At 40.9% G+C, this 18,227-nt stretch overlaps 1 protein-coding gene across 2 annotated transcripts; it reads right to left on the bottom strand.

Annotated features, from left to right (window-relative positions):
- Nucleotides 1-12,956, bottom strand: zgc:77752 (uncharacterized protein LOC393862 homolog). Of its 2 annotated transcripts, none has more exons than XM_034176664.1 (13): nucleotides 12,694-12,956; nucleotides 12,212-12,403; nucleotides 12,040-12,120; nucleotides 8,031-8,149; nucleotides 7,794-7,931; nucleotides 4,153-4,424; nucleotides 3,771-4,073; nucleotides 3,399-3,659; nucleotides 3,204-3,320; nucleotides 3,010-3,111; nucleotides 527-607; nucleotides 310-420; nucleotides 1-230 (listed from the first exon to the last, which is right to left on the bottom strand). In XM_034176664.1, the coding sequence occupies exons 2-13, from the start codon at nucleotides 12,400-12,402 to the stop codon at nucleotides 108-110; spliced, it is 1,899 nt and encodes a 632-aa protein (XP_034032555.1). In that variant the 5' UTR covers nucleotide 12,403; nucleotides 12,694-12,956; the 3' UTR covers nucleotides 1-107. The 2 variants fall into 2 exon arrangements, with proteins under 2 accessions (XP_034032555.1, XP_034032556.1); XM_034176665.1 differs by having other exon boundaries at nucleotides 3,780-4,073.
- Nucleotides 12,957-18,227: the final 5,271 nt, after the last annotated feature.

Below are 18,227 nucleotides of genomic sequence, written 5' to 3'. Positions count from 1 at the left end.
AAAATCTGACTGGTTACCCCAGACCACATAAGTTACTTTTGTCCATCAAGCATAAAAAATGACACACTGGTGATATTACAGCTTTTTTTGTTTGTTTGTTTGTTTGTTCACAGTGTAGTGTTGCTGCTGCAGGCTTTCATCATGTATCTGTAGTCATAGAAGGTTTCTCTCATACTGGCTTTCAGTACTTTCAGCAAAGTTGCGAGCCTTCCATTTTCCTCCTGGGGGCGCTGTTGGCAACTATATTATTAATAATGAAAGGCAAACAAATTTGTTTTTCTGCACACTGTGTGCTATCACTATTCTTACCCGCGTAAGCGCCCGCATCAACCGTAGTATCACAGCGTCCTGTCTGTGTGGACACAAGCTGGTGACGCTGCTCACACAGCTCAGCAAACAGTAGATGGTGAGACTCTGCGGCTGTGGTGACATGACATAGAAAACACCTTCATATCACTGACAGGGTCAGAGGGAAAAGGTTTTTTAAAGGGGAATGAGGAGAATAATAATACTGCTCTCGTTTTACCTTCTTCAGCACACTGAGAGGCTTCCTGTGCTTTGCTGCACAACCCAACCTTTCTATATCTTCGGCACTCAGAATAGGATCCTAGACGAGGATGGATAAGACAACACTCAAAGTTGGCTAAATGTGATTAGGTATTACACTGTATTTTGGGGAGGTGATGGTCGTGGGTAAGTGTTGGGCTTGAGACCAGAGGATCCTCGGTTCAAATCCCAGCCTGACTGGAAAATCACTAAGGGCCCTTGGGCAAGGTCCTTAATCCCCTAGTTGCTCCCGGTGTGTAGTGGGCGCCTTGCATGGCAGCAGCTTGACACTGGGGTGAATGTGCACCGAAGTGGAATACAGTACATTGAGAGTTTCTCATAGTACAAGATAAGGCGTTGGGCTACCAGTATGTAGACTTGGGTTCAATGCCCAGTCATGCTAACTGATGCTTCATCTGCATTGTCCCAGTTCACCCAGCTATAAATGGGTACTGGCTTTGGTTGGAGTCAGACTGGTGTCCTATTCAAGAGGAGTTGTACTCTCATCTGCTTCATTCTACAGAATCCAGGGATACACACCTGCACCAGGGCCCTCACACTGTATATAATTAAGTGTAAACTTTTTTCCTACAGTTGTTTTTTTCCATATGTAGATTGTGGATTCATGGCGTTGTCCTTTATCAACAGGCTTTTAGGTCACATTGATGGAGCGTCCTGGTAAAGGTGAATGATGTTCACATCTCTTTCTGATACCTCCAGCTCCATCAGTACCTCAGGTGTTTCCTGAAGTTCTCTCAGGGCTTTTCAAACAAAAGTTTGATCATTCCTGGGTATTAATGTTTAAAGCCTGTGTTGTTCCAAGCTTCGTATATTTCTGTATTTCTAATTGTACAACTAAGAATCTTTACGAGATAGCTACTCAGGAGGAACCTGACTTATGGAGATTCAAAGTTTTGCTCTGCATGACTTGGCTTCATTCTTGCAATGCAATTCAGCACTGGTTTTACAAGAAGGCCCTTAAAAACAGCTACAGGTAACCCAGCTAATCCAGGCACCCATGAATTAAAATACAGTATGAACTGTAGAGAAACAACCACAACTCCATATTTACGGTCATCAATACAAATATCATGGTATAAGTCATGTTTCAACATGTACTACACATGCGGTGCCAGTAAGTGTCATCGGCCATCCTCTCGTAAATGAGGACAATGGTCTCTTAACCAGTGTTGCCACAGTTACCTTGAAAAGTTACTTTATTAGTTACTTTTTTAGTGACTTTGTACAGTTACTTCATTAGTAGCTTTATGCAGTTACTTTATCAGCAGCTGCCGACAACTTGTAACCAATACGTTATGTAACTAATAAGCTAACTAGTAATCTAACTTGGTTACACTTACGGTTGAGTAATCAGCAAAATAACTAATCAGAAAAGTAATTATCAGTTACTTTTCTGAGTACCCAATCTTAAAAATAACCAAGTTATAATACTAGTTACTTTATTAGTTACATTCAGCAGCTGCTGACAAGTTGTCTGCAGCTGCTAATGAAGTAAATGTATAAAGTAACTGTAAAATGTAGCTGCATAAAGTAACTTTTCAAAGTTATTGTGGCAACACTGCTCTTAACAGTGGGAATGTTGTCATAGATGGGAGACAAGACCGGTCCCGGAAGTACATCTTCACCTACATGAAAATTCAGTAAGGTATGTCTTCTATAATACATACCAATTCTAAGGTAGAACTCTACTAGTGTATACTAAGGTATATCTAAATATCTAAAAAAAAAAAAAAAAAAAAGAAGAGTAGAATAGAAGAGTAGAATAGAGTAGAGTAGAGCCACTTAGGTGCCTGGTCTTGAGAACCAGGGATGGTTCTCAAGATATAGTAAATATAGTACATATTGCTTCTAGGTTTGTTTGTTGCTCCGAATGTTGGGCTTTCAACCATTCTACTGAGAGATAATAGTTCCCAAAACACTGTGTATTCATTATTTTGCATATGTATACAAATATCTTTGTGACACACCTATTGCACCTTGTACCCGACATGACGCACCCAGTGATGTGAGATACAGGCAGAAATCCAAAATGATGCCTTCGTCACTAGTATGTAAAGCTATGTGTAATAATGGACAGGATGTGGTGCTGTGCTGTGAGTAAACCTCACTCCTCATGATGCAGAGACATTCGAGCAACAGACACTAGAGCCTCGTGGTTGGAATGCTTGCTTCCCATGCCAGTAACTGAGTTTGAGATCAGCGAGGGACACAGCGCAAGTTACACTGGTGCCGTAACCCGGATGGGAGTGAGGTTTTGGATACAGGGAGTGTGCACAGCAAGTGGTGCTGTGCAATTAGTAAAAGATGTTTCAGCAAAAAACACAAGAGCCTATAGGTGTCCTGTCCAGAGGGGAGTCATGGACTCTCATCCAGGAAATAGCACTGGCACCACAGGGCCTCTAGAGGACAATGTAGCATTCTGTTCCACATGATGCTTCTGACCTTTAGCTTCTCCAGCCAAGTCCACAAGAGACAACTGAGGACATGAGGATCTGACTCAGTAACCAGCAAAGCCCAACCACAGTCGCTGCTGTTCAGTTCTTCCTGTTGAACAGAGGAGTGATGTCACTGGTTCAGTGGTCTTGGAGTTTAAAATGATTGTGTCCTGAAAAAAAAAACCCTGTTTTGTTGTTTACCTGCAGTAGAGCTGACCTCTGCAGAATGCCTTCTCCTGGAATGCCCTGGTCTGCCATTGCCTTAGCAACAGCCCGTGCTGCTGAAGTAGGGCCGGAATTATGTACATTTTTGCACAGCTTTACAGGACAGAAGCCAGTGAGAACTTTTACAGCACTGTCATTAAATCTTATCGTAGACAGTAAGATTTAAGTTACCTCAACGTTGGAGTTGTATTTGCGAAGTGTGAGCGTCTTTTTTGCTGTGCATTTAGAATTCTTAGGACAGTTTTTGGCTGTTCTCATGCTTGACATTGGAACATTTGGTGTGCGGGAATGCTGTTTATTGGTCTTGCAGCCAGGCAAATGCATGGGAAGGACTGGAGTAACTGGTCTCAAATCAGGTCTGATCAGATCCTGCACGTACCAGTTTCTGTCGTTGCCAAGTGGTGTGGTAAAACACGGGCTCAGCTCCAGATCCTTCAGGGAAACAGTGCAAGAAGTTCAGAAAAATAAACCTCTGATTAGTTTGATGTGGTAAATTTAGCTCAAAGAGCTGATATAATCCTGATGTTTAATGTTATATTGGACCTCATTTACTGTAATCCTGCTCAGGTCGGAGTCGCTGTAGCAGCGCTTGTTCAGCAATACTTCAGTTTTCCTCTCCAAATATCTAATCGGCTCATCCCAGGAGGACACTGATCCCGAGGCCTCCCGGGACACTCTATGGCTCTCTCTCAGCAACGGCAAGTACTGCTTGGATACCAGGGTCTCCCTCACAGTTCTTCCCAGGATCCTCAAGCCTGACCGCTTCTCCAGCTCCGCATCTACCTCCGGAGGAGCAGGGAGACCCAGGGCTAAGCAGGAGAGGCGCACACAAAGAAGGTACACCACCTAATAAGACAGCACAAAGGGGAGAACATTTTTTCTCCTGCAGTGGTGTAGTTAGCTATGCTGCAGGATAAGTCCTGACCTTGGGTGTATGTCTGAGGATGCGCGCTTCCTGACCGTGCAGCAACAGCGCCTGTCGGTTTAAGTAATGCTGCAGGGTAAAAGGGGCTCCGTGGCGCAAGCTGAGGTCTGGGTACTGGGTCAGCTGTGTCCCAAGCAGGCGAGCAAAGTCAAACACCTGGCTGATCTGTACCCGCGTCTGGATAGAGCGAGGACGTTTAATTCGCACGTAGTGGACGGCCTCGCTCGGACTGATGCGCAGGGTGTAGATGAGGTAACAGGCGATCAGGACACCTGAACAAAGGCACAGTGAAGCATACACAGGCGCACACACACACACACACACACACAGAATATAGATTAAACCACAACATGGGCACAATTTGATGCATAGCATGGAGACATAAGAATGTGTGTGTTTAAGACATAAGAAGACATAAGAATGTGCTTAACCCACAGGTGGGCAATCATGTGCCATGAAGGCCTGAGACACTACAGCTTTTCCTTGGTATCAATCACATCAGCAGGTGATTTTATTCATGAGCAGGTGTTTATCTTCAGAGGAGAAGCTCATTAGGAACCCACCTGCTGAGGTGATTGGTTGCAAGGAAAACCTGTAGTGTCTCGGCCCTCACTGCCCACCCCTGGAACCACTAGACCATCGCCAAGGAGGTGATGGTCTAGTGGATGTGTTGGGCTTGAGACCAGAGGATCCTCTGTTCAAATCCCAGCCTGACCAGAAAATAAGGGCCCTTGGGCAAGGTCCTTAATCCCCAAGTTGCTCCCGGTGTGTAATGAATGCCTTACATGGCAGCACCCTGCCATCGGTGTGTGAGTGTGTTTGTGTGAATGTGAGGCACAATTGTAAAGCACTTTGAGCATATATATATATATATATATATATATATATATATATATATATATGTATGTATGTATGTATGTGTGTACGAGGTCTATTAGAAAAGAAACCGACAGTTTTATTTAAAAAAAAACTATATGGATTTGAATCACGTGTGATTACATCAGCCAAGCTTGAACCCTCGTGGGCATGTGAGAGTTTTTTCATGCCTGTCGGTGACATCATTCGCCTGTGAGCACGCCTTGTGGAAGGAGTGGTCCAGTCCCCTCGTCGGCTTTTCATTGTCTGAGAAGTTGCTGAGAGACTGGCACTGTGCTTGATCAAAATTTTTTCAAGAACTGTGAGGCACATCTGAGTGGACACCATTCGAGAAATTCAGCTGGTTTTCGGTGTAAATTTTAACGGCTGATGAGAGATTTTGGATTGTTTCTATCGCTGTAAGGACTTCCCATGGAGCGGGACGTCGCGCAGCGCTCCGAGGTGACGTCGTCATCCTGTTTCAAGCTGAAAACCTCCAAATTTAAGCCTCTGTTGACCCAGGACGTCGTGAGAGAACAGAGAACTTTCAGAAGAGGTCGGAATCAGCAGTTTATCGGAATCGCAGCCGGCGCGGTGCGCCCGCCACAGCAAAAACACCTCCGTGTTGATAACCATTTGTAAAATCCAGGCGGCTTTTGGTGGCTTTCAGTTGAGTGAGTATCTGAGAAATTGTTTAACAGCAGGGCATGTTCCAACTTGTCCTTAAGGCTTCCAACGGAGGTGTTTTTGCTGTGGCGGGCGCGCTGCGCCGGCTGCGAGCCGACGCGCCAATCTGTCCGCACGTCTTTCATTAAAAAAATCTCCTTTAACAGTGGAATGTCCGGATAAACTGCTGATTCCGACCTCTTCTGAAAGTTCTCTGTTCTCTCATGACGTCCTGGGTCAACAGAGGCTTAAATTTGGAGGTTTTCAGCTTGAAACAGGATGACGACATCGCCTCGGAGCGCTGCGTGACGTCCCGCTCCATGGGAAGTCCTTATAGCGATAGAAACAATCCAAAATCTCTCATCAGCCGTTAAAATTTTCACCGAAAACCAGCTGAATTTCTCGAATGGTGTCCACTCGGATGTGCCTCACAGTTTTTGAAAAAATTTTGATCAAGCACAGCGCCAGTCTCTCAGCAACTTCTCAGACAAAGGAATTCCGACGAGGGGGCTGGACCACTCCTTCCACAAGTCGTGCTCACAGGCGAATGACGTCACCGACAGGCGTGAAAAACTCTCGCATGCCCACGAGGGTTCAAGCTTGGCTGATGTAATCACACGTGATTCAAATCCATATGGTTTTTTAAAAAAATAATAAGGTCGGATACTTTTCTCACAGACCTCGTATGTATGTATGTATGTATGTATGTATGTATATATGCTATTCAATATCTCAGGAACTGCTGATCATGCCGTCTTTATTTTGGTGTCAAATTATTTGCATAATACAAGTTGGTATAGGCTCTAGCGCAGAGATCACCAGCCCTGCTTCTGCAGATTATCCATGCTGCGTGCATTCCAACTCTCCCTGCTCTATGCAATATACATTAAATGAGAAGGTATGCTCAGCCAGCCAAGAGCTCAAAAACACCAGATGTCACAAATCACCTGTGGGTGCAGTAGGTGGCCATGGAAAACATGCAGAGCAGGTTATCTCCAAGAGCAGAGTTGATGATCCTTGTTCCATTGAAACACTGTGAGAAAGTGTTTCCATGGTAATAAACAAATGCAAAACAAGAACACATCAGTATTTTGTATCATGGCAGTAAAGGTTTTATCAAACTAATAGATAAATTAGGAGATTCTCACCAAAACATGTATTTGGTGTTCTGATAATGTATTCAGAAATAAAAAACATCCAGTACACCACCAAACTGGGATTTGAATAAATAGAATATTGGCAGCTTTGCTTTCAAAATTTTAAGTTATGCTGTTGTTTTTTGTGGTGGCTGATTGGTTAGGGGAGGGAAATGAACAAGAGCCAGCCAGGACTTAAGATGAAGAAAGTAAAAAAAAAAAAAAAAAATCACATGAAGCAAAATACAACATTCAATAGTTTGTTCATTAAAGTGGACGGTCCTTAGAGGGTCTTTGTGAAATCCAGTCATGCTCAAATTAGAGCTGGTCCAAGATGTAATCACTTAGGATGTCCATTTCTAATTTGGTAAATAAATGTAATTAATAATAATAATAATAATAAAGTCATTAAAATTTTAAAAGACCGTTCAAGCTGCTGTGGTCAAAAGAATCAGTAATGCAATCACTGAAGGAGACGGTTCCTCAGAGGGTCTTCATGAAACCATATGCTTAGATTCAAACTCATCTGAGATATACTCAGTTGGATTGTCAATCTCTAAACTGAAAATGAATTTTCTCCAATATGGAATAAGGCTGTAACAGAACAAAATGTGGAAATATGAACCACTGTGAATACTTTCCAGATGGACTGTACAACAAATTATCATTTGCTCCAGTTAAATTTGAAATTTGCATTTGATTTTTGACTTCAATAAAAGAACCTCTTGATGCATATCAATAATAGGTCAGAAAACCTGTTCCCTTCAACAGATGCACTTAAAAGAATGTGAAGAGCCACACAGAATGCATATCGTTCAATCTATGGTGTTATATAGCAGAAGGAAAATATTTTCTATGTTGAGAATAATTTGACACCAAACTCAAGACAGCCAGTTCAAACATGTGCTTGAGGTAAGTCTACCATGTAGCAGCTCATGCAGTGCAGGAAACGTTTGCCTGGTTTGTCAGTATATTTACTTGTACCTGTCCTGCCCAGTCCTGCGTGGCAGTGCACAGCCACTCTTCCTTCTCTCACTGCAAAGGTCAAAACCTTCACCCCATCAATTATTCCAACAAGGGAGGACACACCGAAATCTGGCATCCCAAAGTTGTAAAAGTAAACTGCAAGTAAATGTGTGGGCACAAATGCATTCACTGTGTGGGTTAACTGTTTGTTGTTTATTTATTATGGAAAACTATGACGTGCATTTGAGATCTCACCGTCATTGTCCATGAAGATCTGTGGAGAATACGTGAAGCCACTTTGAGGGTCCAGAGGAGGACCACAATGAGCGTGCTCCCCTGGGAGCTGCATGTTGATAATAGATCTGATGTTCAAACTGTCAAAAAAAACAAAACAAAACAAAACAACAATTACAATAATCTTGCTTATTACAGCCATAACAACTGAGTAATCAAACAGTTAGTAGAAATGTAATTACAACTACTTTGATTTTGGTTATTTGTTCCCTTTCGTTGTTTATAATCACTGTAATTTGATTAAGTTTTAGTTTTATTCTGCTAGAAAATGCCAGAGACCCCCATTTACCCTGCTCCCCCTCTGCCCCCCACTTTGACAGACTGGTCATCCCTGCAATGAACGGTACAGTGCAGGGATGACTGGTGTACATCTGCACACCAGTCATATGCGTTTGCACATTCTTCTTCCCATTACGTTATATTTATTTAACAGTGAACATAGTCATGCCTATTTGACTCTTTAACTGCTTACAGAAGTATTTTTTCCTTCTCTTTTTTACTATTGTTGTTGATGCACCAATAACACCAGACCAAATTCCTTGTATGTGAAAACTTACTTGCCAATAAATTCGATTCTGATTCTGAAAAACAAAACAGGTAATGTGAAGATGTCACTTTGATCTCTCATAAATTACAATTTAATTTCTTCTCCCTTAACATTGTGAAATTACATAGATTAAAGACTGATTCATCATTTAAAAACCTCTTTTTTAGCCACTTCGGTTCATTCAGTGTGTCTGAAACTGATCTAATTTGCAGTATTGCTCTTTGCTTGAAAATACACAAATATGCAGTACAATCATTTGACTAAAATGTAAAAATTTCTCTCTGGCAGAAGTCACAGAGGCTGCTATAGACTGGCGTCCTGTCCGGGGCATACCCCACCTCGCCCTATGACTGCTGGGATAGTCACCCCGTGACCCTTAATTGGAGTAAGTGGGTACAGAAAATGAATGAATAAATGGAAGTCACTGAAGTAGTCCAAGAATTTTGTCATGGCAAGTCACCAGGAATGGATGAGATTCACCCTGAGATGCTGAACTCTCTGGATGTTGTTGGACTTAATGGCTGACGCACCTATATAATATTGCATGGGAGTCTGGGAAAGTATCTTTGGTTTGGCAAATGGGTGGTGGTCCCCATCTTTAAAAAGGGGAACTGGAGAGTATGTTCCAATTATAGAGGAATCACACTTCTCAGCCTCCCTGGAAAACATATGCCAGGATGCAAGAGAGGAGACTTACACCGTTAGTCAAACCTCAGACATAGGAGGTCCAATGCAGGGTCCATTCTGGTCATGGGATGGAGGACCAGTTCTTTACCCTTGCATGGATTAGAGGGGCCTTGGGAGTATGCCCACCCAGTCAACATATATTTTGGGGACTTGGAAAAGGCGTAGGACTAGGTCCCCTGAGGTGACTTGTGGGAGGTGCTGCATCAGTATGGGATACCAGATCCACTGCAACTTGCAATCTGGTCTCTATTACCCACTCTATTAGACCTGTTTCCAGTGGGCTTTCGACTCCGCCAGGACTGCACTTTGTCACCAATTCTGTTTCATTTTCCAATGATGTGGTTCTTTTGGCTTCTTCAGGCCTCTGATGCACACTGGGCAGGTTTGAAGCTGAGTGTGAAGTGAACTGGAAGAGGATCATCACCTCCAAATATGAAACCACGGTTTTCTGTCAGAAAAGGGTGGATTGTCCGCTCAGGGTCAGAGGGGAGTTATTTCTCCAAATGGAGAAGTTCCAAGTATCTCAGGGTCTTGTTCATGAGTGGGGTGTAATTTGGAGCATGATATTGATAGATGGATGTCCGGCAGACACTGTACTGGACTGTCATGGTGAAGACAAAGCAGAGCAAGAAGGCGAAACTCTCGATTTACCATTACGTTCCTATGCTCATGGTCACGAGCTTTGGGTCATGACCAAAAGAACAAGGTCGCGGATACAAGCATAGGAATTGAGGTTTTTCCATAGAGTATCTGGGCTTTCACTCAGGGACAGGGTGAGAAGCTCAAATATCCAGGAAGCACTCAGAGTAGAGCCAGTGATCCTTCACATTGAAAGGAGCCAGATGAGGTGGTTTGTGCATCTGGTAACGTTGGGGGGTCTTCCATGCACATTCAACCTGGGAGGTCTCAGGGAAGACCCTGGATACACTGGAAGATTACATCTCCCAGCAAACTTGGGAATGCATATGGACCCCCCCCCCAAGAAGAGTTAAGAGTGCCTGGCCGAGGATAAGCAAATATGGGATGAGCTGCTTGGCTTGCTGCCACCAAAAAGTTTGTTATTTGATAATTAATATTAACGTAAGCTGTCCGAGGCTGCTAATTTACATCATGCATGTGATAAAATTATTGCCTGCAACAAGACCACACATATCCAGCAGATGGCAGTGTTCAGCAGGTGTCAGACAGGTCTATGGGATGCATGCAGCATATAAGGAAAACAATGTTGCTGTTTGGGTTGATCTGGTGCATCAGTGTGTTAACCAATGTCTTATCCTTGTTATTTGTCCTTTTAATCTGGTGAGTTCCAAGATACAGTGGGGTAAAAAAGTATTTAGTCAGCCCCTGATTGTGCAATTCTCCTACTTAGAAAGATGAGAGAGGTCTGTAATTTTCATCATAGGTACACTTCAACTATAAGAGACAAAATGAGAAAAACAAATCCAGAAAATCACACTGTAGGATTTTTAAAGAATTTAATTGTAAACCATGGTGGAAAATAAGTATTTGGTCACCCACAAACAAGCAAGATTTCTGGCTCTCACAGACCTGTAACTTCTTCTTTAAGAAGCTCTTCTGTCCTCCACCTGTTACCTGTATTAATGGCACCTGTTGGAACGTGTTATCTGTATAAAAGACACCTGTCCACAGCCTCAAACAGTCATACTCCAAACTCAACCATGGCCAAGACCAAAGAGCTGTCGAGGACACCAGGAATGCAATTGTAGACCTGCACCAGGCTGGGAAGAGTGACTCTACAATCGGCAAGCAGGTTGGTGTGAATAAATCAACTGTGGGAGCAATTGGAAGACATACAACACCACTGATAATCTCCCTCGATCTGGGGCTCCATGCAAGATGTCATCACGTGAGGTCAAAATGATCATGAGAACGGTGAACAAAAATCCCAGAACTACATGGAGGGACCTGATGAATGACCTGCAGAGAGCTGGGACCAAAGTAACAAAGGCTACACACTATGCAGAGATGGACTCAAATCCTGCAGTGCCAGGTGTGTGTCCCTGCTTAAACCAGTACCTGTCCAGGCCTTTCTGAAGTTTGCCAGAGAGCATATGGATGATCCAGAAGAGGATTGGGAGAATATCATGTGGTCAGATGAAACCAAAATAGAACATTTTGGTAAAAACTCAACTCGTCATGTTTGGAGGAAGAAGAATGCTGAGTTGCATTCCAAGAACACCATATCTACTGTGAAGCATGGGGGTGGAAACATCATGCCAAAATACCAGCTACAGTGTGCGCAAACCTGGTGAAGACTTACAGGAAACGTTTGACCTCTGTCATTGCCAACAAATATTATGTTACAAAGTATTGAGTTGAACTTTTATTATTGACCAAATACTTATTTTCCAGCATAATTTACAAATAAATTCTTTAAAAATAATACAATGTGATTTTCTGGATTTTTTTTCTCATTTTGTCTCATAGTTGAAGTGTGCCTGTGTTGAAAATTACAGACATCTCTCATCTTTCAAAGTAGGAGAACTTGCACAATCACGGACTGACTAAATACTTTTTTGCCCCACTGTAACAGCATTTAATGCTTTTGATTTACAGAATTGACAAAGTGGAGGGGAAGAACTCTACATGAAAAAAATCAAATTTGTTTTCTTCTTGAATATATCAATGGCTGGAATTAAAATATATTCAAACACTAAATTTTGAATCAAAATCCTGGTGTGCCTAATGTGTTTTTCACAGAACTGCACACGTTACCTTTTGAACTGTTCAATGATTTTGTATTTCTTAATGAGATGATTGGACGGTCGCGTCATGGCAACAATGTCATCCGTCACCCTGAGACAAGCAGATGTTCATCACCAGTTAAAAATAAATAAATAAACACTTCTTGTTTTTGCTGCATTCAAAGGATGTCAATTGGTCTCACCAGGAGGAGAAAAGGCCCCGAATGGCTTGCTGGTTTGCTCTCCAACACTCAGGACCTTCATAGCGGCAGTCGACACCTCCACACGCCAGCAGGCAGAGGATTTTGGCTGGGATCGCCCTCACAATATTCTCCCTGGCCTGGGAATAGGTGGGTCGTGGTACACGTATGGGTGAGGTCAGATGTGGCATCATCCTGTGTCAGGGTTCACCTTTAGATCAGCCTGAGGTGCAGCACTAAAAAAAATAAATGTAAAAGTACCACTGTGTGTATGTGTATGTGTATGTGTGTGTGTGTGTGTGTGGGGGGGGGGGTTCTCAACTTAGTAAATGGATTTTGCATTCACTGGTCAGACCGTGACTGCAGGTTTGGTTAAGAGAATTCTTGTTCAAATGCATTTCTTTGAAAACGCTTTGTGAACACTGTTGAATACACAAACAGCAAAGCAACTGTGTTTTTGTCAAATAAATAGATTTCAGACTTACCTTTCCAAATATGCTGCACAGTGAAGCTGGAAATCCCATTTAATATATTTCCATAAACCAGGCGTGCCAAAAAGTGAAGCGATTTGGTAGAACACACGTGTGCTCCAGCGATGGGCCTCGGTCGAACTACACGCATGTGCCACTGACCCAGCTTCACTAAGCCAGATTAACTGTCATAAATACATAAAGACAAACATCCATACGAGAGCAAGCCAATTACATTCTGCTTATACGGCATCAACAACCTAATTAATGGACACCAGTTTATGTGGCGCCATTTGTAAACAAATACCTGTTAAAACGATTGAAACATTTTCCCATAATTAGAATGACAGTCGGGGGTGGCAGTAATGTGTTTTTTGCTCTGTCTTTCACATATTGAAAACTGAAATCTTTCATGCTAAAAAATACAAACGAATGATAATTGCTCCTACTTGAGTTTAAAAATAACTGTACAGAATTGGTTAGAATTGGCAGCACAGTGGATTAGTGGTTAGCACTAGAAGAAGGTCATGGGATCGATTCCCACCTGTGGTCTTTCTGTGTGTAGTTTGTATGCTCTCCTTGTGTTTGTGTGGGTTTTCTTCGGGTGATCCGGCTGCCTCCCACATCCAAACACTTGCAGGTTAGGTAGATTGGAAACTTGTCCGTAGGGGTGTGTGTTGTCATGTAACAAAGTAGAAATACTTTGTTACTGTACTTAAATGGTAAATAAATGGACTGCATTTATATAGCACTTTTCCATCTGCATCAGATGCTCAAAGTAAAATTTGGCATATCTGTTCTTTACTTCATTATTTACATTTCTGGTGAGTTTCACTTTTAGTCCACTACATTTCCTCAATAAAATGTATACTTTTACTCCGATACATTTCCCTTAACCAACTTTGTTACTCATTACTACAATATTAAAGTAGAATAAATTTGTTTGGGCAAAGCCTGTTTGCGGAGGTGAAAGAAAGCCGGAGTGCAACAGATACAGTCCTATTCAGCCGGAATGCAGGGGTCCGCCTTTCACCCCTGTGGCATCAAGTGCCATGTTTGACATAAAACAAGTTTGAAAGACAAAAAAAATAAATAAATAAAAGATGACAGGTTGAATCTGCGCCCTCGCTGAGGAAGAGGAGACTGTGGAGGGTGAAAACCATCTGCCCTTTGGACTCCACACACACACACACACACACACACACACACACACACACACACACACAGAGCAGCTCCCGTTGGAGTCCAGTGCATGATTGGTTAACACACACTTAAAGGGAAAACTTCAGTACAGACATGTGTTTCTTTTTATTTTATTTGACATTTGCAGAGAAGCGCTGCATAAAAGCGGCACCGCATTTTGGATTTGAGCGCGCAAAGAGCACTGTGTTTGGTTGCTTTGCAGTGAGTGGTTGGTGGTGGTGACACTTGAAGTTTTTTTTTTTTTTTTTTTTTTTACTTTTCCTTAAATTTGGCACAACTGTGTAGCTAGAAATGACTGTTCTGTTTCACAAGAGTGTGGCTGTTGAGTTTAACAGAAAAGTGTGTGTGGGTCTTCCAGGAAAATGAGCGGCAGCTTTCTTCACAGGTACATACAACTGTTGCTCACTCATCCCGTCACCAACACCAGCTGCTCTGCCAGAGGTGGATCCAGCCTTTTATAGGGGCTGAGGCCCCTCCTGGTTTCTCCAGACACCACATTGGCTTTCTTTTCTGTCGCCCTTTCACTCTCCACTCATTTTGGATTTTACTTTTACTCAATCCTTTTACTTAAAGAACATTTTATATCAGAAATTTACTTTTGATACTTAAGTACAGTAAATGTCAGATACTTTAAGACTTTAACTTTTGCCAAAGTAATTTTATCCTAAGATACTTGTACTTTCACTCAAGTATCACTTTGCGGTACTTTACACAAGACTGCAGGTGTAAATATATTTGTCTGTCTATATGTGGCCCTGCAACAGACTGGCATCCAGTCCAGGGTGTACCCCATCTCACACCCTGTGACTCTTAACTGGAGTAAGCACCAGCGGGTATAGAAAATGGATGGATACCCTTAGCAAAAAGTAGTATACTTAAAGTTCATTTTATTAAATATGCTTCAGTATACGTAAGTATAGCAAGTATACTACAGACCGTACTGTTAGTATACTAGAAAGTACACAAATTTAATACTTTTTCAGACTAAATTGGAACATTTCAAGTTTACAAAAGTATATTTTAAAGTTTAAGTTTGCAAAAGTACACTTTAAAGCATACAACAAGTACACATCTATATACTATCAATGTACTTGGTATATCCCTCTTGTATGCTTAAAGTATACCACACGTACACTTATCAATGTACTTAATATATCCCTCTCCTATGCTTAAAGTATACCACAAGTGCACTTATCAATATACTGCCATTGTACTAGTTGTATACTTTGAGTCCCTATTTTTAGTTTATTATTGTATACTTAAAGTATACTGTTATACACATTGGTTATTTCACTATTTTACTTTTTATACTTTAATTTTGCTTGTCATATTACTTGTTGCTTACTATTTATATACTGAAAATATACTCCTTAAAGTATTCTTAACGTTTACTCATACTGTACGTACACAAGAGTGTGAAGCATTTAAAAAAAAATCACAGGACAGAATGTTGAAAACAAGTTTGATATATTTTCAAGCATTTCAAAAACAAAGACCTATGAAATCAAGTCCTTCCTTTGTGGAGAAAATTAAAGGAAAAAGTGCATGTAAAATGTAAACATAATGGTCTCCAAGATCAAGTCCTTATTTGTAAAAATGTAAACATAGCATCTTCAACTGAGAGCTAAAGTCCTTGACTGTCAAAAAAGGTAAAAGAAAAGTGCGAACCTTTGGAAGCAAAATGAAATACAAGTAACTACATAGAAAAAAAATCTGTACTTTTATGACTTCTTTTCAGTTACTTGAGTCAGTGGCTTGACTTGGTATATCTTGCTCCAAGTGCATAATAAGTGTTAGTACTTTGTGACAGAAATAGTAAAAAGTATACTAAAGTACAAGTTTTAGTATATATTAATGTACTTAGACTTTTGTTTATACTTGTCAGTATAAGCCAAGTATACTTCACTATACTATTCTTAAGTATATAAAATATAGTTTATAAAAAGTCACCTTCAAGTATACTTCAATTTTAGTAAAAAAATAAGTATACTCATAGTACACTTGAATAAACTTCTTTTTGCTAAGGGTAGAATTGTTTATATTTTGATTCCCATCAGTACCATACCCAGGGTGGGTTTTGGGGCATTGTCCTGAAAAGATTTTTTTGAACTGAATATGAATCATATTTAATCAGCATTAACAAACAACTTCAGTCTATATAACACTAAAGAGTAGAAATTAGGAAAATATTTTACTCCAATAATTATCCAGATATATTGCATACATTTTAAACTTCTCTGGTACCTCAATGTTTCCTTATTAATTTACAACTTGCGTGTTGCCTGTGGGGATCCACTGGCTCTAGATTGGGTAGTTTATAAAATAGGTCACTGACATTTTTCAAGGATGGTAATAAGTTGTGCAAAGTTTCGATAACGAGTTGGAATAGCATTCTAGAATGTTTTAGAACCTTAGAGCTCAACCCTTTTATTTCCTGTTAATTATGTATTTTTTTTTATGTTAATGTATTTATAAATTGTTTAGGTTCTTGTTATCATATACACACTATTATTATTATTTATTTTTACTTCTATTTTTTCATTTGATTTTTAAATGGACCACAATGGAAATAAGTGTTATCACTTTCTTGTGTCATCCATGTATTTTTAACATATTTAATATTATGTACTTACATTAAATTTACTAAATAAAATCACACACTCTTTAAATATATAGATGATTTACCAGCTGCGCTGGATTGGTGTGAGTCCAGAATGTAAAATTCAATTGTTATCCATTGATCAGTGTTGTGTATGTATGTATGTATATATATATATATATATATATATATATATATATATATATATATATATATATACACACACACACACACACAGTGAGGAAAATAAGTATTTGAACACCCTGCGATTTTGCAAGTTCTCCCACTTAGAAATCATGGAGGGGTCTGATATTTTCATCTTAGGTGCACGTCCACTGTAAGAAACATAATCTTTATAAAAAAAAAATAAAAAAAAAAAAAATCCAGAACTCACAATGTATGATTTTTTAATAATTTATTTGTATGTTACTGCTGCCTACCAACCAGCAAGAATTCTGGCTCACACAGACCTGTTAATTTTTCTTTAAGAAGCCCTCTTATTCTGTACTCTTTACCTGTATTAATTGCACCTGTTTGAACTTGTGACCTGCATAAAAGACACCTGTTAACACAATCAATCACACTCCAACCTGTCCACCATAGCCAAGACCAAACAGCTGTCTAAGGACACCAGGGACCAAACTGTAGACCTGCACAAGGCTGGAATGACTACAGGACAACAAGCAAAAGCATCTTGGTAGAAGACAGCAACTGTTATGATTATTTATTAGAAAGTGGAAGAAACACAACATGACTGTCAATCTCCCTCGGTCTGGGATTCTATGCAAGATCTCACTTTGTGGGGTAAGGATGATTCTGAGAAAGCTCAGAACTACACAGGAGGACCTGGTCAATAACCTGAAGAGAGCTGGGACCACAGTCACAAAGATTACATTAGTAACATGATGCTGTCATGGTTTACTTGTAAAATCCTGCAGGGCAGCAAGGTCCCCCTGCTCAAGCCAGCACATGTCCAGGCCCGTTTGAAGTTCACCAGTGACCATCTGGATGATCCAGAGGAGGCATGGGAGAAGGTCGTGTGGTCAGATGAGACCGGAATAGAGCCGTTTGGAATCAACTCCACTCATCATGTTTAGAGGATGAGAACAACCCCAAGAAAACCATCCCAACCATGAAGATGGGGGTGGAAACATCATACACTGGGGGTGCTCTTCTGCAAAGGGGACAGGACGACTGCACCGTATTGAAGGGAGGATGGATGGGGTCATGTATTGCAAGATTTTTGGCAAACAACCTCCTTCCCTCAGTAACAGCATTGAAGATGGGTTATGGCTGGGTCTTCCAGCATGACAATGATCCCAAACACACAGCCAGGGCAACTAAGGAGGGGCTCCGTAAGAAGCATTTCAAGGTCCTGGAGTGGCCTGGCCAATCTCCAGACCTGAACTCAATAGAAAACCTTTGGAGGGAGCTGAAACTCCAAACCTGAAAGATTTAGAGAAGATCTGTATGGAGAAGTGGACCAAAATCCCTGCTGCAGTGTGTGAAAACCTGGTGAAAAACTACAGGAAACGTTTGACCTCTGTAATTGCAAACACAGGCTACTGTACCAAATATTAACATTGATTTTCACAGGTGTTCAAATACTTATTTGCAGCAGTAACATACAAATAAATTATTTAAAAAATTATACATCGTGATTTCTAGATTTTTTTTTTTTTAGATTATGTCTCTCACAGTGGACATGTACCTAAGATGAAAATTTCAGACCCCTCCATGATTTCTA

Source organism: Thalassophryne amazonica, chromosome 8 (genome assembly GCF_902500255.1).
Source record: "Thalassophryne amazonica chromosome 8, fThaAma1.1, whole genome shotgun sequence".
In the NCBI taxonomy this organism is placed as follows: domain Eukaryota; kingdom Metazoa; phylum Chordata; class Actinopteri; order Batrachoidiformes; family Batrachoididae; genus Thalassophryne; species Thalassophryne amazonica.
Note: the sequence above shows the minus strand (reverse complement) of the source record. Positions and strands in the feature narration are given on the sequence as shown.

Bases quoted from the DNA above. Each gene is read 5' to 3' on its own strand.
- zgc:77752 (XM_034176664.1), bottom strand. From the start codon at position 12,402: ATGATGCCACATCTGACCTCACCCATACGTGTACCACGACCCACCTAT. The intron at 7,932-8,030 runs GTGAGATCTCAA...ATTTACTTGCAG, and splicing joins GATCTTCATGGACAATGACG to TTTACTTTTACAACTTTGGG. The intron at 231-309 runs GTAAGAATAGTG...AGTTGCCAACAG, and splicing joins TGATGCGGGCGCTTACGCGG to CGCCCCCAGGAGGAAAATGG.